This window comes from Solanum dulcamara, chromosome 2, assembly GCF_947179165.1.
Source record: "Solanum dulcamara chromosome 2, daSolDulc1.2, whole genome shotgun sequence".
Lineage (NCBI taxonomy): Eukaryota > Viridiplantae > Streptophyta > Magnoliopsida > Solanales > Solanaceae > Solanum > Solanum dulcamara.
This window is the reverse complement of record NC_077238.1, coordinates 21,457,761-21,480,825: the sequence shown is the minus strand read 5'-3', so window position 1 is coordinate 21,480,825 and position 23,065 is coordinate 21,457,761. Positions and strand designations below refer to the sequence as shown.

General features: G+C 30.0%; 1 protein-coding gene across 1 annotated transcript; it reads right to left on the bottom strand.

Annotated features, from left to right (window-relative positions):
- Positions 1-809: 809 nt before the first annotated feature.
- LOC129880434 (NAD(P)H-quinone oxidoreductase subunit L, chloroplastic) lies at positions 810-18,215 on the bottom strand (the record flags this gene model as incomplete). The annotated part of the gene is made up of 4 exons (XM_055954468.1): positions 810-1,113; positions 15,984-16,078; positions 17,742-17,855; positions 17,976-18,215. Coding segments are annotated over 4 exons (603 nt in total), but the record flags the coding sequence as incomplete, so codon positions are not given.
- Between the last annotated feature and the right edge of the window lie 4,850 nt (positions 18,216-23,065).

Genomic DNA, 23,065 nt, shown 5'->3' with positions numbered 1-23,065 from the left:
TGAAACACATGGAGTAAGACAGTGGAAAAAGACAAGCATATATTCATATGTATGTATACACGCACTTAATGCATATAATATTGAAATAACGGTCATAAAAATAATATTCATATTTAGTAAGAGAGTAGAGAAAGACAAACAAAATGTACGCATACAGACATATACACATGCTTAATGCATATAATATTAAAATAACGGTCATGCAAATAATATTAAATTTTGTGACAAATTCATAAAACTATTATCCTACACATAATGTTAATGAACTTAAGAAAAAGGTTATAAATACCCAGATTAAAAAATAAATTATATATAATATAAAGAGTTATTATATATATGTGACATAAACAAGGGTAAAATGGACATTGCATAGGATAAAGGAGGGAGTTTGATTGTTGTTCAAAATTGAGGGAAAAGTTTGATTGTTGTTCTAAGGTTGAGGAAGGAGTTTGAATTTTAACTAAAGTTGGGGCCTGAAAATCAGATTATTATTTTTTAAGTTATTCATCCATTTACCAAGTGCATTTAGCACTTGCCTAATTCACTGGTCTTTGAATCGATTTTCTTAAAAAGCGGGAGACTATCTTTTCCCAATTCACTTGCCTTTGAATCAATTTCATAGCTTTTAACCAAAAATAATTTTGGTCAACATTGAGAAACTAGAATATTTAAAAACAGAGCTAGAGGTTATGTCATGTTCCTGCGATGGAGACATAGAAGTGGATTTACTTGATGTTGGTGCACTTGACATATAAATTATTTATCCTATCATCTGATACATGTATAAAGCATACGGAATATAGACAAGCTGACAAAAGTAAGTAATAGTTAATTTAATCATTTCTTGTTTGATCACGACAACTTTATATAGCTATATTTTCTTCTACACTTGTTGCTTGGATCGTAAAATGCATTACAGTACAATAATAATTCAGCATCATACAAAGGAACTTGTATACTCATAGTACTTCATAGTCTTCTTCAGTGGCCCATGGATATTTGTTGTACATATTCTTAACCTGAGATGAATTTTGTGACGTAGACCATGGGTACTTCATTGATGGATCTCTTGGGAATTTTCTGAAGTTCAAAAATGGTGCCCATAGAAGAATCCTAGTTTTTCAAACAATTGTCTTGCTCAATATATATGTCAACCAACTAATTATTAAATTCCAAACATGATCAGAAATATTAATATTTTTCTTCCAAATAAGTTAACTAGATTTATCATTGTCAAAGTATTACCAACAAGAAATATGGAAAGATACGAATTAAATAATAATAATAAAGGCGTAACTATTATAAAATATATATATATATCTTTGATCAAATGAGTTTGTTTCGCCAAACTTAACTATATTTTCTAACACAAAAATTACAAAACAACGTCATTATTAACACAAAATCACATATGCCAGAAAATTAACTTCACATGGTTAAATTATTTTTACTGTATTTTCATATTTGATCTGATATACAAATTCAATTGAAAAATATTGATCCAACTCGACTCTATTCAAATTAAAATAAATTTAATTTGAGATTATTTTGTAGGCGCGCTATAATTCTTTGTGGTCCGATGACTATTAATATTTATTACTTTCATTATTTTATGTACTTTGACTGCTCTATTTTATCTGGGTGGCTTTCGCTACTTGCTTTTCTATATTGCTTTAAACTTCTCATTCTTATCTGACTTTATTTTTTTGATTTTTGATTTTACTGAGCCGGAGGTCTTTCGAAAAAAGTCGTCCTACCTTGATAAGAGTCAGGTCTGCGTACACTTTAGTCTGCGTACACTTTACCCTCCCCAGACCCCACGTTGTGGAATTTCACTGAGTCGTCGTTGTTGTTGAAATTATTTTGTGTTTAGTTGAATAAAAGAACATATCAAACCCAACAAGTCCAAATCCCATGTACAAAAATTAAAATACTAAAAGAGTGAATAAATTTTAAAATAATTATCACAAAATTATTACTTCGGATACAAGTAATCGTAACATGTCCATAAAATTTATTTTCTTACTATTATATATATATACACACACAACACGTCTATTTCTCATTTGTATTGCGTTATTTAATAAAATGTATAGAAAAAGAGCAGATTATTCTGCATATACCTCGTATCATCGAATACATGAACATAAAAACCACGTCAATATTATTTGTAGATTTGAGGAATAAACTATTATATATATAACTTTTAGTTTTTGGAAATAAAAAATGTTGATCTGATTTAGTTTACTTAATTGATGACAAACATATGTATACCTCTTTTGGAAATGATTTGTCAATATTTATACGTTATTCTAAAAATATGTTAATTACTCTTGATCATTACTCGTTATGATGCAATGTGTTATGTGTTTAATAAATGAAATGGTTAAAAAATTGATGAAGTGTTGGACGACAAGAATAGCTTCGCCACGTGAGGCTCAGGCCAGAGGATCTGCCTAGTGGAGCATCAGACCCAATCTCTCTTCATGTGGTGCTCTAGTTCTCTTTGTGCATAACAAATATGGTTATCTCAAAATGTGCATTAATTATCGTTAGTTGAATAAAGTCACAGTCAAAAATAAGTATTTCATCACCAGAATTGATAGCTTGTTCGATCAGCTTCAGGGTGTGAGTTTCTTCTCTAACATACACCTCAGATCAGGCTATTACTAGCTCAGAGTCAAAGAATGTGACATTTCCAAGAGATCTGGACTCGATATGGTCACTATGATGTATCGTGAGCTACGTACGGAAAGTCAATTGGTGAAATGACATGAAGAAGGATAACGTAGAATTTGTGGTTGAGTGTCCAAATTTCCAAACAAATTGAGGTTGGGCATCGAAACTCAAACGGTATGACTCAAAATATCAGTACTTCTAATTGGAAGTGGGAAGATTTGAATATGAACTTCATCACTAGTTTGCCTCGCACGAGTAGACAATATGACTCGATTTGAGTGATTATAGATCGAATACTAAGTCAACACATTTCCTCCTAGTTAAGACTTCCTATTCAGCCGAGGATTATGCTAGACTTTACATTCGGGAGGTAGTGAAATTGCATGGAGTTCTATTATCCATCATTTTAGACAGAGGTACTCAGTTTACATCTCACTTTTGAAGATATTTTCAGAAAGGCCTTGGTACTCAGATTAAGCTTAGTACAATTTTCATCCACAGACAGATGGCCAGGCCAAAAACACTATTCAGACCTTGGAGAATATGTTGAGATCTTGCGTGTCGACTTTAATGGCAATTGGGATGATCATGTGCCTTTGATTGAGTTTGCTTACAATAACAGTTACCACTCTAGTATTTAGATAAATCTATTTGAGGCGCTCTATTGTAGGAGGTGTAGGACTCCTATAGGGTGATTTGAGGTTAGTGAAGTTACTTTGATAGGGCCTCAGTCAGTTCATGAGGCTATGAAGATAGTTTGACTTATTAGAGAGAGGTTGAGAACAACCTAAAGTAGGTAGAAATCCTATATAGATGTGAAAAGAAGAAAGCTTGAATTTGAAATTGATGATTGGATTTATCTGAAAATTCCACCTACGAAGAGGATGATGAGATTTGGTAAGAAAGAAAAGCTCAGTCTTAGGTATGTTGACCCTTTTAGAATTATGAGGCATTTTTGTAAGGTGGCCTATGAGTTGGATTTGCCAAACAGACTTTACATTAGTGCACTCAGTGTTTCATGTGTCCTTGTTGAAGAAGTGCATTGGTGATCCAACTTCAGTTGTGCCCTTAGAAAGTGTTGGTGTAAAGGAAAGTCTGTCTTACAAAGAGATCCAGTTGAGATTCTTGATTGGCATGTTTATAAGCTGAGAAATAAAGAAGTTGATTCATTAAAAGTCCTTTGGAGGAATCAGTTACTTGAGGGAGCAACTTGAGAAGCCGAAGCAAATATGATGGCTAAGTACCCCCATCTCTTTCCTTCGAATTCAGTCCTAGAGTGAGGTAATAGTTCCTTCATAGTATTCGATTCAGATTCATATCTTTCGATTATTCTCCTGTTTCATTATACATGTGTGTTCATGAAATCACTTCAGTCTTCATATTTAAGTTTGGAGTCAATCACTCCATCAATTTTAATGTTTGGCTTTTCAGTATTGGGTTGCGGATCTTTTCCTACTCTTTCTAGCCTTGTTAGACTCCATTCGAGGATGAATGTTCTCAAGGGGAGACATTATAATACGCCAAAAGTCCCTAATTCAGAATGATCTCAGAAATATTTCAAGTCTGCAAAAAAATTGACTTTTACGGGCGCCATCTACAGGCCGTAAAAGAAACTATGGACTGTTGATGAGAACTATACACCAACTTCAGAAATCAAGAAATTAATTCAAAGTTTATGTCTCAAGTTTATGAGTCATAGAAAGTTTTACGGATCGTAGATTTGGTCATAGATCAAGGTTCAGAAACTTGAAAATTGAATTGGAACAAGATGAGTGGGATTTATGAATCGTCTTAAGACAATTTAAAGTCCAACGCGTGTGTCTAAAGTTTAAAAAATTAGACGCACACGTCCTACACATTGCATAACATGTGCCCTAACTGGCATAATACAAATCAGTTCGAGTGTATCTCACGTAAATTGTCATGTAAAATGTGTGTATCTATTTATTCTACTTTATACAAGTTTAAGTGCTTATTTGTGAACACTCAAAATTTGAGGACATAGATGTTATTTGAACACAAATTAAAATGCATGTTTATGTATTATGTTTGTCTCTTATTCTATATTATCTATGTAGATAAATGAATTTTCATTGTTATTAATGAAATTCTTTTAAAATTATATTTTAAATTTATTTACATATAAATAGATAAGTTTTTAAGAAAATATAATTAAATATTTTTATTTTTATTAATTATTTTTGTATGACTTCATCTAAATACGTTTTTAAGGCTATCACATTATGAATTTCGTTAAAATTATAATTTTTTTTATTTTGTTCATCTATTTCATTATAGAATGACATTAGCTTATATACTTAATCAATATTTTTCATTTTTCTAGACGAAATTTATATTTTTTTATTGGAAATATGTTTTTTTATAAAAATTAAATAAAAAATATTACTCCCTCCATTCCATATTAAGTGAATTTTTGAGGAATTTTTCATTGTTTAAAATAATTGAATTGTTTTAAGTTTAAGATAGATGTTTGAAACTTTTTCCATATTTGGCCTTTCATTTATTGAAGTTTTATATTTTCTAGAAGATAAATAACACTACTTGCAAAGTTATATTTATGTTTTTATAAAGGACAATAGTGAAAAGTGTGGTTCAAATTATATCCTTGAATGTTTTTATTAATATGTGTGCATTTCCTCACAAATTTACTTAATATGAAATGAAAAGAGTATGATTTTAAAGAAGTATCAAAAGAAAGATAAAAATTGATAATTCCAAGGATAAAATAAATATTTAAAAAGTCAATTAGAAAAAAAGAGGGAGAATAATTATTTCTCCAAGTTAAGGCAAGTTAAGGGGGTAGTTTGAATTTTAAAGTAAAATTGAAGGGGTAGATGATTTTCACCCCTTTAGATTTTGCCTCCAATAAATAAAGTTATTTGATTGTCTTCTTTCTTAAGCGAATATTAGCAATACTTGAAGTAAAGAATCACTAGTAACGCCATATGTATAATCTATTCATCTTCTCTAAAAGTATGTTACTTGATATGCAATTGCTAAGTTTCTTTTCTTGAATATTCCTATAATTTAGTGTTGAGTTAAAATAATTTAATGATGGTGTAATGAGAGATTGTATATCTTATTATATTTATTAAACTATATATATAAATGAGGATCATAGAAGAGGTGATTTGGCACCTCTGTATGACCTCCATTCATATTTATTTTCTTTTTTTTTGAACATTTTTCATTCATTAATTTTTTATTATATTTATAACATCTCAAAAAGTCTTTAAATTTAATTACTGAACTTTTCACCTTTTACTATAATATATATATTTTTATTACAGATAATATGCATTTAAATATTCTTTACGATGAAAACCAATTTATCATCAACCCACGTAGGGAGCAATATTAAAATCAACCTACATAAAAGCAATCAATATAACATGACCTTAATGACAATTAAGTCCTTTTCATGAATTATGTAACTGTAACAAAAATGAAAAATTGTGAAGATTGAATATGACCTTGCGGTGGAACCTACATAAAAGCAATCAATATGACATGACCTTGCGGTGGAAGCATTTAAAAAGGTGGAAGATTGAATATTTTTCTTCCTTTTAATATTTCTTTAATAAAAATAACTACTTATAACTCACATCTCTTCAATTTATACTCTTAATAATATTCATAATCACTTTTTCTAATCTTCATAACTCCTAAAATTTAATTTGTAAATTTATGACACCTTATGATATTCCTCCACTCTGCCTATATAAATTCATATTTTCTATCAAAGAAATTCTCATTCAAGGTTATTCTTTTACTTCTCCATTACCATGTCATACATAAGAGTTAAGAAAAAAATGTTAATCGCCACATCATATGATTGCTTTCACGATTAAGAACCATGGTTGGCAAAGTCGTAAAGAATCTATGGATACGAATGTTTGTTTTTAATTTTTAAAATTATATTCTTTCCATTTTAAGAAGATAACCGATTATATTAGACATCTCAAAGAAATTTAAAAAATGCTAAGATAAAAGACGAAGCTCTTAAAAGATATTCACAAAAATTAGATCATACCATGTCCGAACAGATAAAGAGAGTACAAGAAAAAATACTTGCTAATAATGAAGATATAATAAATGAAAATCATAATATAAATTTACTAAGAAACTATTATTTCAAAAATCAGATAGCTAGTCTAGGATAAAATGAAAAATAAATCCAATTATAAATTATTGAATGAACAAGATCCTCTAAAAATAAAGCAAGATATATGAAATACAAAGAACGATAATTTACTTCGGAAATAGTCGTTTCATTATCCTATACTTGAATTATGAGTTTCAATCTCAATTTTAATAAGTTTTATATTATCTGTTAGTCCTTTTATGACTTCATCATGATCATCTAGAATTCGTTTTGTCCTAATTATAGAATCTATCTCGCTTTTGTTATCTTTTAACATTAAACGTAATAATCTTTTGCATTTTTCTTTACTATTTTGGGTATCTTTTAAGTGTTTTCTAAACTTCCATAAATAATTATTATCTATTTTTATATCTGCAAAAGTAGGATGTCTTTTCATTTTATATCTATATCATTAAAATTCTCATCACACCTTAGTGAGTCAGTTATTCTATCAAATTTACCATCAATGTTTTCTTGTCTAATCTTTATCTCTAATGTTGACATATTTTGTGTAATATCTACTTCCACGTCTTTAACATCTATCATGGCTCTGATACCAACGGGGGAAGGGGGTCCAGAAAATCGCTGGTTCGTTAAGTCAAGTATCCGAGTGGGTATATTTTCATATCTAACAATGTTATTATCTTGTTTAACAAGTAAAATTAAGCCTCCTGAGGAGGAATATGTTATGTCTAAAGTAAACATAATTTTTGAAAGAGAGTAACTTTCAAGAGCAGTGTAATATTATAACAGTATAATATTTCAACTTAAATAAAAAGTCAAGGGTCCAACACGCTTCCATACCTGTCCCGTTTTGATCAAAATTACATCGGGTATCCGTCGAGACTTTTACTGGATATTGCAATCCCAACCTGAAAACAGATAACTTCTCTAACGTTCCTTCAGCGTAACTCAGCACAGCCTTAGTTCATTTTTTATTCTAAGGCGTAAGGGTGATATGGAAGGGGAGATTTGTCTTTTTATAAAAGGAAAAAGATTATAACAGTAATAATAATATTTTCTCAAGAAAGTAACTCAAAACTCAAAAACTTCTTAGTTTTTATTCATATCTTGATAGTGGAGGTATTTTACAAAAGACAGGAGAGTATTTGAGGTTCCTTTTTTGATCGATGCCTCTCTATGTTACAAACTGTCTCCTTTTATAGATGAAGGAGACGGATTTCAAAATTAGAAAATAAAGTGATAATGACCTTATATCTATCCTAAACATCTAAAGACTATTCTATCTTACAAAATGACGAAAGTGTCATCTTCCTCTTATTTTCTACGCTAAAATTATTACAAAATGACAAAATATTAGCTATTAGTCACTATCATCTCTTATTACAAAATGACAAAAGGTTAGATATATGTCACTATCTTCTCCTTTGTCTTTTCTTCTATCTTTGATTTCTTTCGTGTCTTCTTGCCTTTTCTATTTCTATCTTCTTCTTCCATTTGTCAAAGTAGCCAAGATAGTAGGACTACCTATCACAAAATGACAAATGTGCCTCTATCTTACTAAAATGAATCCTTATCTTCTACATCTTGATTTTTATCTCTTTTTCCACACGTAAGAGCTTTATTCGGATGATGTGGACATGACATCTTCAATTATCTTTTCTTTTCTCGGAGAGCAGAATTCACACGTCCCTTTAGCGTGCTTTCTCATCTCACATAATCGTTGTTGTGTTTGTGGACTTGATCTAATAATTCCCTTATTAATCAGGTCTATCTTGGTTTGCATATATCTTTTTGCCGATGGTGGTGTAGTTTTAGTAGGGGCAATCATAATTGAGGAATGTATTTTCGTTCCTCCATAGGTCCTGAATCCTCTTTTGAAACTATGTTCCATATTTTGCAATACAATTCTTAATCCAATAGCACGTCTATAATGGACATCTTTGTTGGAGAATCTCTGAAATATCTTTTCTTGAAAATTATTTACAATATTAAAATCGTCGGCCTTTTCAATTTGAATAAAATGGTAGGCAGGATATCTTTCTTCTTTGTAGAAATCTGGTTCGGCAGAAATAAATTTAAGGACCAAGATATCTTTGATGGTAATCGTGGGGTTATTGGGATAACAATCTTTAACTCCGTCTTGTACCCATGACGGTAATCTACTAATTTTCGGAAAATTTGGAGAAGTAAGATAAATAGAATTTATCGCTCCAAAATTATACCAGTATCTAATTTCTTGGGGGATGAATCTTGTAAATAATTGATTCGAGGATATATCCCCGTAAAATCGATGTATCTGTTGGGAGTAATTTTAAGAGAAAATAAATCTCTCATTATCTGTTCTTGATCTCCAATGGCTTGAAGTATCTTATCGAATTTTTCTTTATATTCCAAAGTAACTCCTTTTTGAGGCAATTGGGGCCTGAAAAATATATTTTCATACTTATCTTTTTCTTCCGTATTTGTCGAAGTATTATCATCTTTATTAGCTTTTATCAAGCTATTAACAATATCATAAGAATCGTTGCATTGTCCAATTTTGGACGTTATCTGGGCACATACCCCGCAAGGCAGTTTCAGATATTATCGAAATTGCTAATTTCGATTTTGAACAACTGCGTATGTGCCCAGATAACGTCCAAAATTGGACAATGCAGTGATTCTTATGATATTGTTAATAGCTTGATAAAAGCTAATAAAGATGATAATACCTCGACAAATATGGAAGAAAAAGATAAGTATGAAAATATATCTTTCAGGCCCCAATTGCCTCAAAAAGGAGTTACTTTGGAATATAAAGAAAAATTCGATAAGATACTTCAAGCCATTGGAGATCAAGAACAGATAATGAGAGATTTATTTTCTCTTAAAATTACTTCCAACAGATACATTGATTTTACGGGGATATATCCTCGAATCAATTATTTACAAGATTCATCCCCCCAAGAAATTAGATACTGATATGATTTGGAGCGATAAATTCTATTTATCTTACTTCTCCAAATTTTTTGAAAATTAGTAGATTACCGTCATGGGTACAAGACGGAATTAAAGATTGTAATCCCAATAACCCCACGATTATCATCAAAGATATCTTGGTCCTTAAGTTTATTTCTGCCGAACCAGATTTCTACAAAGAAGAAAGATATCCTGCCTACCATTTTATTCAAATTGAAAAGGCCGACGATTTTAATATTGTAAATAATTTTCAAGAAAAGATATTTCAGAGATTCTCCAACAAAGATGTCCATTATAGACTTGCTATTGGATTAAGAATTGTATTGCAAAACATGGAACATAGTTTCAAAAGAGGATTCAGGACCTATGGAGGAACGAAAATACATTCCTCAATTATGATTGCCCCTGCTAAAACTACACCACCATCAGCAAAAAGATATATGCAAACCAAGATAGACCTGATTAATAAGGGAATTATTAGATCAAGTCCACAACAACGATTATGTGAGATGAGAAAGCACGCCAAAGGGACGTGTGAATTCTGCTCTCCGAGAAAAGAAAAGATAATTGAAGATGTCATGTCCACATCATCCGAATAAAGCTCTTACGTGTGGAAAAAGAGATAAAAATCAAGATGTAGAAGATAAGGATTCATTTTAGTAAGATAGAGGCACATTTGTCATTTTGTGATAGGTGGTCCTACTATCTTGGCTACTTTGACAAATGGAAGAAGAAGATAGAAATAGAAAAGGCAAGAAGACACGAAAGAAATCAAAGATAGAAGAAAAGACAAAGGAGAAGATAGTGACATATATCTAACCTTTTGTCATTTTGTAATAAGAGATGATAGTGACTAATAGCTAATATTTTGTCATTTTGTAATAATTTTAGCGTAGAAAATAAGAGGAAGATGACACTTTCGTCATTTTGTAAGATAGAATAGTCTTTAGATGTTTAGGATAGATATAAGGTCATTATCACTTTATTTTCTAATTTTGAAGTCCGTAGTTGAAATCCGTCTCCTTCATCTATAAAAGGAGACAGTTTGTAACATAGAGAGGCATCGATCAAAAAAGGAACCTCAAATACTCTCCTGTCTTTTGTAAAATACCTCCACTATCAAGATATGAATAAAAACTAAGAAGTTTTTGAGTTACTTTCTTGAGAAAATATTATTATTACTGTTATAATCTTTTTCCTTTTATAAAAAGACAAATCTCCCCTTCCATATCACCCTTACGCCTTAGAATAAAAAATGAACTAAGGCTGTGCTGAGTTACGCTGAAGGAACGTTAGAGAAGTTATCTGTTTTCAGGTTGGGATTGCAATATCCAGTAAAAGTCTCGACGGATACCCGATGTAATTTTGATCAAAACGGGACAGGTATGGAAGCGTGTTGGACCCTTGACTTTTTATTTAAGTTGAAATATTATACTGTTATAATATTACACTGCTCTTGAAAGTTACTCTCTTTCAAAAATTATGTTTACTTTAGACATAACATATTCCTCCTCAGGAGGCTTAATTTTACTTGTTAAACAAGATAATAACATTGTTAGATATGAAAATATACCCACTCGGATACTTGACTTAACGAACCAGCGATTTTCTGGACCCCCTTCCCCCGTTGGTATCAGAGCCATGATAGATGTTAAAGACGTGAAAGTAGATATTACACAAAACATGTCAACATTAGAGATAAAGATTAGATAAGAAAGCATTGAACCTAATACTATTTATTTGTTGAGAGTTAATTTGACTAATCTTTGAACCTAAACTAAATAAACTCAAAATCAACAAAATCATGAAGTAACTAGCAATTTTGTCCAAGTATATTCTTTATTGGGGCTTGTAGGGATGAAGAAGAAAGCCAAGAAATATAGAAAAGTAGAGAAAATTGTGAATTTCAGAAAAAGATAATGAAGAACTTAAAATATATTTTTTGAATTCTATTAATTGACTTTGATTATATGTGTCTCTTTCTATCAAAAAGTTATAATGCTATAAACGAAAGAGAGTTTAAGAGATTATTGCTTTCATACATGAATTTTGAAAGGGTTTGAGAGAAAGCTATAAAAGAAGAAGTTAGATATTTTATTCTAATCTCTTTAGAATGTTTTTTTGAATTTTAAGGAGATTGATGGTGATGATATATTAAAATACAAATAGGTTTGAGAGATAATGAGGTTTTCATGGAGTATTTCAATTGTTCACAAATTAATTTAAAACGAGGATTCTTTCTAATTTACAAATATCAACCTTTTTAATTGCATCTTACAATAACAACTTGAGAATCATAAGTGTCACTAACTCATGCTAACAAACAAATAACTAATTGGAGAGTTTTGCACTAATTTAAATGAGTTCTTAACATTTAACATTTTTTTAGACAAGTTCTCATTTTAACATTCTTCCAAAACAAAATTACTAAAGATTAATTTTTTAACATTACTATTTTAACTTATTATTACCATGCGGATGAGTACACTACTTGACATATATTTTTACAAAACTTTCATAGAATGAGTGACTAACTAAAAGGCAGGCCGATGATTTAATTTTAGGAAGGATTAGACAAATCTCATAGTGTTAAGAGTTAATTACATTTTATTCATATTTTTTTCAAATTACAATTTTTTTTTTAAATTTAGTGAAATTCGAATGCATCCCAAAACGTCCTGATACATTACATAAAGTGATGTATTCGATCGATAGATCGTGTAAAGTGATGTCTCCGATCGATACATCGCATAAAATAATATATCTGACATCCTGATACATCACGAAAAGCGATGTATCCGACCGATACATTGCATAAAGTGATGTATCCAATTGATAGATCGCATAAAGTGATGTATTCAACCGATACATCGCATAAAATAATGTATTAGACGTCCTGATACACACAAAAAGTGATGTATCCGATCGATACATCATATAAAGTGATATATCCGACGTCTCGATACATCATGTAAAGTGATATATCCGACGTCTCGATAAATCACGTAAAGTGATGTATCCGAGAATAGGAGAGTAGGAATTTTCGTAATTTTTTCAAATAGTAGAGAAATTTAGAGTTGTATTTAGATAATATTTCCTGGGTCTGTTTCGAAAGTCACCTTGTAATTGAAATTGATGTAATTAATAGGATAATAATTATTATCCTAGTAATTACACAATCTAACAGTTATAATGACATGTTTGTTTGCCATAATGTAATTACAGTGATTATAAGTTTACTGTTTTGTTGCACAAATAAAATTTAATTATCTAAGCTTAAAATTCATATTAGACAAATCAGGACGTTTATAAATGATATTAGATTAAATATTTAAGATATAAATTGTCTTTCTGAAAATATATTAATTAATAAACATACGTTGCTACTAATATTATAAAAAATAATTGATTTATATTTTTAAATTATTATATTTTTATTAAATTAATTATAAAAACTAAAAATATAAGGTTTCTTTGAGCATCATGAAATGCATGTTTGACAAAAATATTAATATTATAAATATAATCATAAAATTATTAAAACATTTGACAAAAAGATAATCTATCAAATATAACTAAAAAATAAATGATATACAATATAAAATATCAAGGCAATACTACTAAAATAAATAAAAATGAAAATATAAATAAGTTCTGAATTCAAAATAAAAATTTTAACATAATCTACTCTAATGTCAAATTTCAACATAACATGCATAAATATGATTTAAAAGAAAGGAAAAACGTAAGTCTATAACTTTATTCATTAATAACTTCTACTTTAATTTAAAAATTAGAACACTAAAAAAATTATGCTAATGAAAAAAATAAGCATAGAATTAAAAAAAATGGTAATACGAAAAATTGCATGGAATCATATGAAGTAAAAGTTGAAAATGAGAATGAAATGAAGTATAAATAATAAAAAGTAAGAAATATATTTTTAGAAAATATTAGAATAATAAAAATAAATTAAAACAAAAAAATTAAAAATTAAAATAAAACAAAAAAATTAAAAAGTATTCAGTTACACCAATTCACAGTCTCTCCCTAAGAATTGGAAAGTGTAATTACCTCCTACCAATTACACCCAATTATCAGTTGACCATGTAATTACATGGCCAACCAAACATGTTAAATAGTATAATTACACTCCATTACCAGAATGACTTTTCAAACAGATCCTTAATTTTATATATGCGTCTGGTTTTTACTTATAAGAAATATGTGCAGAAATTTTTGTCCATCACTTTTTATTTGAAGTCCTTCCACTTTTACAATGAACAGTTATATAGGTAGAAATAAATGTAGACAATGCCACACATATATCTAGTCAATCATTACTTAGTTCAAGTTCTAATATTTGAGAAATTTTAAAAATATAAAAATTATTTTAAATTTTTATATTTTATAAAAATACTCATTATTTATTAATTCAATTAATATTTATCTATCAACTTACTTCATCAACGTGGCCAACCAACACTATTAAATAAAATTTCTATCTATTAATAAAATTGAAAGTTTGTCAAGAAGAGATTGTTCTTAGAAAGTGGAAATGTTTTATAAAAAAATAGTTTGTTATTACCTTATCTGTAGAATAGTTTGAGTGACATATTAGGAAAAAAAGCAATTTGTTTTTAATTCGATTAATGTATTACTCTTACTCATATTGTTGTTTTGTTATTGTTAATTGTTAACAATTATGTTATAAGATTATTTTTAACAGAATATGTTCATTATAAAATAATAACACAAATATATGAGTATTTTTAATAATTGTTAGTTTGTACGAGTACAAAATATTATTGTTGAAACAACCAAATATTCTTAAGATAAACATTTTACATAAGAGTTCACAAAACTACCCCTCTGTCCCAAATTATATGGCATCCGTTATTTTCTAGTCTCTTAAAAAGAGAAGGTTATATATTTAGAATGTAATACCTTACGTTTATTTATAATAAAATTCATTATAGAACATTAAAAAGAAATAGATAAAAACTTTAAAAACCTATTTTTTCTAATGATTCATGACATATGAATAGACAAGAAATTGAGATTAAAAACTTATTTTAAAAAATATTTCTAACTGTTAAAAATATGAAACAAAATTTTGAAAGAACTTAAGTTTACTGTGGTCATGAATCAAAAACCCAAATTGAATTTATCTTTAATAAAGATACAGAAACTGATTTGCAATCACTTGAAGAAAATAGCAAATTTAAAAATAATAATTATAATTACAATTTGATCTAATTTAGAAAGTACCTTCCCTTTTTTCCACTCTGTATTGGATGCCATATTGAAATCTAATTAAATCATGAATATACTTATTGCTGCACCACAATCCTTATTAGTAATATAGAAAGTACTTATGTAAGATAAAAATCAGTAAAACATTTCACGGAGCATTATTATATTTAGGCCATTTTGTATGATTAAATATGCTATCAAAGAATTACTTGGGAGATTTAATTGTACATGAACTAATTAGTTTGTATGATTAAGATAAAAATTTAAAACGCAATTTAATCTTCCGCATTGAAATAATTTTAGTTTATGTGATTCTTGCAGTTGAGTGATGGTTTTCCCACCCAAAAAAAAAATACTTCAAAATAAATTTTGAAATTAATTTAGTAATCATCATTACTTTAACCATTTGTATTCCATGTTATGAACCAAATCATATATTCATGACTTAATTTATATTTTTATATCTCAGTGGGTACTTATATTAAAGTAAATAATATAATGTAAAAGAGAAATTTGTAATGGCTTAATCAAGTACAATTTTGAAATTTCAAATTGAAAAAAATAATAACATAACTTTAATATTTTTAGATGAGGAAAAAAATATAATTTTATATTTAATAACAAATAAGATTGATGCAATATGTGGTATTCTCTTTATATAGCAAAACTCTAAACCAGAGTAACAATATAATTATTTTCGCATATGAATTTTGGTCGGATCAGATTGGATCGTTTCTTTTTAATTATAAATTGTATTTATTCAACTAATTTTTTTTTAAAAAGAGTAAAATATTATTACCCAATCAAATTAGGATTTGGAATTTGCGCGGATAGAGTCGATCTTTTTTAATTAAATTTGTATTACTAGATCAAAAATTAAAAACAGTAAAAAAAGAATGATTTATGCACCAAAAATTTGATTTCTTAAAAATAGTAAATGATTGACAGAAGTACGACTTACCCCGGAAAGAAAATGAAGACAAACATGAACTGCAAATACATCTCCAATAGGTCCCTCTTGTACCACCTTTTCCTAAGCCAGCTCATTATGATTGGCTACAATGGAAGTCGCATAAAACAGAAAGTGATAAACACAACAAATAACTTACTCCATCCCTTCTTACAACAACAAAAAATCCAGTATAATTTCATAATGTGTGATCTGGGAAGGATAGAATGTACGCAGATCTAACCCTCACCTTGAAAAATAAGGCAGCTATTTCCGAAAGACTCTCGACTTTATGTAATATCTTTTAATCATAACTATTTATGTATCTTTGAGAAACACACATATGTATTTTCCTTTTTATTTTAAAAAAATTATCACATCATACTTTATATGAATAAAATATTTTACTTTGATAATAATTAAATAAATTATTAAAATATTACTATCCTCCTTCTAAAATAATAATAATAATAAATAAAATATAAAATATTTTTTTATCCACTCCACCACTTTCTCTCACAATACCCCCCCCCCCCCCCCCCGCATTTTTTAGTTTTATTTTAAATTTTTAAATTTCTTTTATAATTTTTTTTTTAAATTCTTACTTCATCCTCATAACTCGCCACCCCTATCAAATAATAATTTAAATATTAATTTTAAATTTTTATAAAAAAAATTCACACCGCTCCATCTAACCTTTTGGTTTCAAAAAAATAATAATCTCATTTTGTATTAAAGATATACATATGATTTAGGAAAATACGTTTTATTTGTCAAAGACTTTTTTTAAAATACAGTTTTTATTTCTATTACATTTGGTACGCAAGAAGAAAAAATATATTTTTCCAAAAATATATGAGCATACTAACTCAAAACGAGAAAATATAAAATAGAAATAAAAATAAATTAAGAACGGAGAGTTAGATGGGTGGGTAAAATTTTATTTTTCTTAAAAATAAAAATAAAAATATTTTTAAGGAGTGGGGAAATAGTGGAATATAATTTTTTTTAAAATATGTTATATAAGAAATTTTAAAAAATAAAACCACACTAATTTTCGTGGAGAGGCAGTGAAACATGAATATTTTTAAAAATATTTTATATAAAAAATTTCAAAAAATAAAAGGATGGGAATTTTTGAGGGGGGAGGTGGGAGGTGGGGGAGAGGGAGGTGGTAGAGTAGATAAGACAAATATTTTAAATTTTAATTTTTTTAAAAATAATTTCTTTTTGAGATAAAAATATTTTAATCTTCAACTTTTCATTAATATTAATAATTTATTTAATTTTTATTAAAATAATATTTTATTAATGTGAAATATCACGTGGTAAGATTTTTACAACAAATAAAGAGTATAAAGAGAGTGTATGATATACAATACTAAAGTGTGTTTCTTAAACTACTAAGTGATAATTTAAGTATAAAACTTACAATTTCAATAGTTTAAGTATGAAATTCAAAATAAAAAAAATAGTTTAGATATATTTTTTAACATTTATTTTAATAAATTTTATTAAAAAAAATAAAATTCATTCCTGAATTTATTATTAAAATTAAATTATTCACCTTTTGAAATTCATCGTATAAATTGAGGTAAAGGGAGTAATGACAAAAAGCTTAGTTTTAGACATATCAATTTTAATTTTTTAGGTTTATATATTTATGATGTAAAAACATATTTAGAGGATTAGGTTAAGGCAATAGAAGTATATATATTAAATATTATGATGAGAATATGAAAGAAATTGTAATAAAATGGATGGACTTACTGGGCAAACAAGGAAGTAGAAGAATGCAGAAATGGCCAATTGGATCAACACCCAAATCAAGTCTTCTTCATTATTCACTCCTGTCACTGCCAAAGCCGGCTCAGCAATACATACCTATATATGTATTATGGAATTCTTATATATATATATATATATATATATAAGAGCAAAATAAATAAATAAATAAATATATATATATATATATATATATGAAACTAATTACTAGCTAATTACAGTGGACAAAAGTAGTTGAATAGCCAATGGGGATTTTGAAGAAGCCAAACAGCTTTCAATAGCCTTCAAGTTGATGCCTTTTGATGCCTGTATTTTAAAATTGAATTGAAGAAAAGAAGAGTAAGTTCCCTTATGTAGTTTCTCAACTTTGCAATTTAAAAGAGGAAGACAAGGCAAAGCCTTTAGGACAAAGGAGCAGCTCATCTTTTCTGGTTTCCTTATCTGCTTTCGTTTTTTGTTATATATATATATATATATTTTCTTTTATTTTTTCTACTATATAAAAGCAAGAAGAATGGAATGATGAAGGGTAAAAAGGTCTTTTGATTTTCATAATATCCGTCTACGTGGCTATCTTTCATCCACATGTTAGATAGACTCTTCTAGAATTAGAGCTTTTACAGACCTAGGTCCTATCACTCCTCACTCCTCACTCCTCTCTCCTCTCAAAATTGGTATCTTTTCCTCTTCTGATTTTTGTTTCCATCTTCAGTTCTCTTGTTTCGTCATTTTCATTAATGAAATGGATATTTCTTGACATCTACAAAGAAGTCCAGAAATTTTTATATCTTTGCGCAAGAGTAAGGAAGAATATGTCGAGATATAAAGTAAGTTTCTATTTCGGATAAATTGTTTTTTCCCTTTAGTTCTCTCATTCATTCTTTGATTTTGTTTTCTATGCTTCTAGTAGGTTGTTATTGTCGTTTATTATGGATTAGTTTAAGAGCTTCTCCATTTTGGTTTCTATTTGTACATTGATTCTGACTTCTTCTCAATTTTCGAGTACCTTCATTTGAGATTATTGATATGCAATTTTCATTCTACCAGCTTTCTTTGCGTTTTTTTCTATTATTTTTCAGTTGAATGTTTATAGTTTTAACGTTTGTAATTTTAGATATTTGATTTATACTAATAATGGATTTTCCCTATTTCTTCATGTTTTTTAGGTGAGGAAAGTAAACGTACATTAGCTATTTAAATTGGAGGGAATATGTGGCTTTTCTTTACTGGGTTCGCAGTTGTTAGACATCTTGAGATATTACTCATCATACCCTGCAATCTATAATCTATACCTCTCAGTGAATCCTATTGCCTTGTGATCCATGGCTATTATAAATTTATGATAATGACTTTCTTTTATGGATTTAATTATCTTGTAAAATCATAGAATACCTAGATAAAATTATATTATGGGGATTTCGCAAACAATAAAAAAGTAAGATTATTAAGTATTTACATGATAGACTCACACAATATGTAATATCTCCTCACAATGATATTACATAGTGAAAGGAGCCGTTTTTAGCCACTTCCAGATTTTCCAAAAATCAATTGTGCAAAAGTAATACATGATTGATTTTTAGTCTACCCTTGATTTTCATTTTAGAGCATTCCCTTCAAAAAGGCAACTCAAAATTGTTGTGAAGACACAATTTTTATATATTTTTGTGTAATGACATTTGGAGTCATTTTTGAGTTAAAAGAATTCATTTCGTCAGCGTTCGTATAACAGCTCAACTCACCTATGACTTGCTGTCATTGACTGTTTGATCGCCTAGTCGTTTGTTTAGGTTTTAGACCTATTTCCCTATTTGGAGCTTTTTAAAACTTGAAAAGTTTATTTCGGTCATGACTTTAGGTAAATGCTTTAGAATGAAATTTTGGTAGTTCCATCTGCTTCGGAATGAATAAATTAGGCTAGTAGTACGGTCGGCACGAGTATCAAGGCATTTAATGCGAGTTTGAGGTCAGTTGGCGTTTTAGCCTATGAAATTTGGCCTAAGGTTGACTTTGATCAATATTCTTAGAAAATGAGTTTGGATAAAATTTCGTTAGCGCGATTAGTTCTAGAATGTTGAGTTTGGTCTACAACGACCTTATGTATGCTTCGCAAGGCTTTCGATTGAATTTCGTTGCCCGTTGTGGAATTGGGATAAAAATGACATTTGGGTGTGGAATTCACTTTCATTAAAATGATCTCGTATGAAAATTTTGAATGTATTATTGAGTCTGAAATGTCGAATGTAGTGGGGTGGTATATATCTTTTGCATGCACGAGGTTCCAAATGAATTTTCAACACTCCACAGAAGACTTGGACAATGCCAAAACTCCTTTGCACCAGTTCTAGTTGGTGCAGTTGCTAAAGCGATCCCTGATTGCTAAAGTGACAAAGGAGTTGCTAAAGTGACCAGGCCCTTAAGGGCGGGTGTTGCTAAAATGACTAGTCGCTTGGTGTCGCGAAAGCGATGCCCGCCTCTTGGTGGGGGTCGCTTAAGCGATCTTCGGGGTCTCTTTTGCGACATATGGGAGGTTATTTTATTTTGAATTTCAGTTTAAGTTTTCAAGTTCAAACTTTCAAAACTCTCTTGTTTTAAGGTGAAATTGGGTGATTCAATGGACAATTTATGGGGAATTACAAGGAGAAGTTGTTGAGGACTTACGATAGTGGTTAAGGACTTCTAATTGATGTAAATTTGGGCTAGAAGATGATGACTTTTTGTGTTTTAAAGTTTAATTGAGAAATATCTAGCATGTTATTGTTTCTGCTGATTTGGGGCCCAAATTGTGTTCTACTTTGGAACACAAGTTCGAGGTGGTAAATGAGACCTTTTCCCAAGTCAATTCCAGAAACACTGGGATGGGTACCACATTTTCATTTTTTATTTCGAAATTGGTCTGTCTCCAAATTTAGTAATAATAATGTCAAAACGATCGTATTAACATTGTGTACCTATATTTGATAGAGTAACAACGTTGAAGCCCGTTTAGAAGGGGAAAGCTCCGGTTATGTGATTTGGAGCATGCGTGATTAGTCCGTAGGTAGGCTACGGCTTCCTATTCCTCAGATTGAGTTTGATTCTGTGAATGCCTGTGGATTAGTTGAAATTTGGGGTGGATAGGTATTGAACCATGCTTAGATATTTAGAAATCATGCCTTAGGTTTATTTCGGGAAAGTTTGGGGTCTTTCGAGCAGGCGATTAATCTTACGTTGATCTTCTATACTTTGTGTTCCTTGTTTATGGTTGTTCTTTATTGATTATGAGCATGTTGACATTAGTCTAGGCTTAGACTAGTGTTGCCACATGCTTGTGATAGTTGGAGCCGTTAGGTCTTGTTTTTACTCCGACATCGATTTAGACGGTTTAGCTTTCTATAGAATGGAGTAGCAGACTTGGGGTCTGGCAGTTTGAACCTTAGATTAGGTGTTGCTTCAGCTTGACGAACTTCTATCCTCTCTCCCTTTTATTATGGCTCGTTCATGGACGATTTGAGCTTTGGGATCTCGTTGGTGATTCAAGATCGGGTATGGGTCTAGCTTGGAAGTAATAGATGGATTATTTGAGAATGGAAGTAGATCCATAGTGATTTCACTATGATGAGATGACATGATATCTTTTGATAGCTGCTATCATCGCAGATTCGAGGTCTGCTTATGTTGCGCGCTTGTCCTATACAGAGATGATATATCAAGTCATGGACTCTTGCCTATTTGAGATACATTTGCAGTTCGTGGTTGGAGCGCTGCACTTCTTAGCTGGGCTTTCCATATTGGCTATTTGGAGAATCTTTTTGATTAGCCCCTTCGAGACACATCTGCGATTCGAGGTTCGTGCGCTAGACTTTTTAACTGAGCTGTTATTATTGGATACTATTGGTTACTTGGAAGCTAATCGTGGTTCGAGGTCTGAGCTATGCTTTTATGTCTCTGGACTTACCATTTCTCATTCTTAGTTTTTAGAAATTTTGTGTACCCGTCTAGCTTATAGGGGTTCGCTCGAATTTTAACTTAAACTTGCACACAATTGTACCTTTTGGGCTTATTGGGTTCAAGTTAGGTTTAGTTAGCTATACTTAGTTCTTCTAGTTCCTTACATTCACGTGCATCTCCTTATTTTCTGTACCATTTGGTTATTTATCTCAAATTCTATCTAGTCTTATTTCTTTTACTTTTAAAGATCAGTAGGCGTATGAGGCCAACTGGATATCTGTTGTTTTGGTACTCACATTACACTCTGTATCTGTTTTCGTGATACAGGTTCGAGCATTAGTTACTAGTGTTGATTATGGCTCGTTGAAGTCTGCACCAGAGACGAGGGTGAGCACTGGCGTTTTGGGATCTCCCTATCTCCACCTGTACATATTTGACTGTCTTTTGTCTTTTTGAGACAACCTTTATTTTTGTGGTCCACTTTTAAGACTTGTATCTATATTTTGTAGTAGTTTTGTATTTGTGATTTTCAAATTTTAGGAGAAATCTTATATTTTGATGTATATATTTACTCAATGTACTTACGCTATTCCTTGTCTCTATATTATTTTGATACTGTTTAGTTTCTATCCTTAATTTTGTTACTCGCAGTTTCGAGGTACGAGTTGTTTTACCTGCTGAGGGGTTATAGAATGTGCCATCAAAACTTGAGAGGTCGGGTTATGACAAATTGGTATCAGAGCCCCAGGTTTATTGATTTCACTTGTACAGAGCCTATGTCTAGTAGAATCTTACGGATTAGTGCGGAGATGATTGTAACTTATCTTAAGGAGACTACACGATGTCTTTAAGAATTATGTCATTTTTGTATCACTTTCTTGTAGTGTGTCTTATTGGTTTCATGTATCTCACTTATACCACTCTTTTAATAGGATAGCTCGTAGGTGCAGTGTCGCGGTCGGGGGTGACGCACCTGAACCCGCTGATAGAGCCCCAGTTAGGGGTAGAGGTTGACCCTGGGGTTGTGCCAGGGTTGCATAACCATTTCTGGTGTCATGCCTCGTGAGAGATGAATCGGCACTTAAAAGTCATTGTTGGCTCCCAAGCGAACCATTTGACCCGATCAACCATTCATTCATTCAGTGAAAAACTTAGTTTCAAAGAAAAACAAATCCTAGTGGGCTAACTCAATCAACAATTTCAATTATTCAAATCAAAAACATCGTTTGAAAGAAAACTAATCAAGAGTTAAAGACATTGAAATAAATTCAACACTATCTCGTCTAAAAAATCTATATTTCTACTATCTAGATAGTGCCAATAACAGATTCATGGTCATCTCAAAAGAACTAATCATAAGCAATGGAAAAAAATAAATA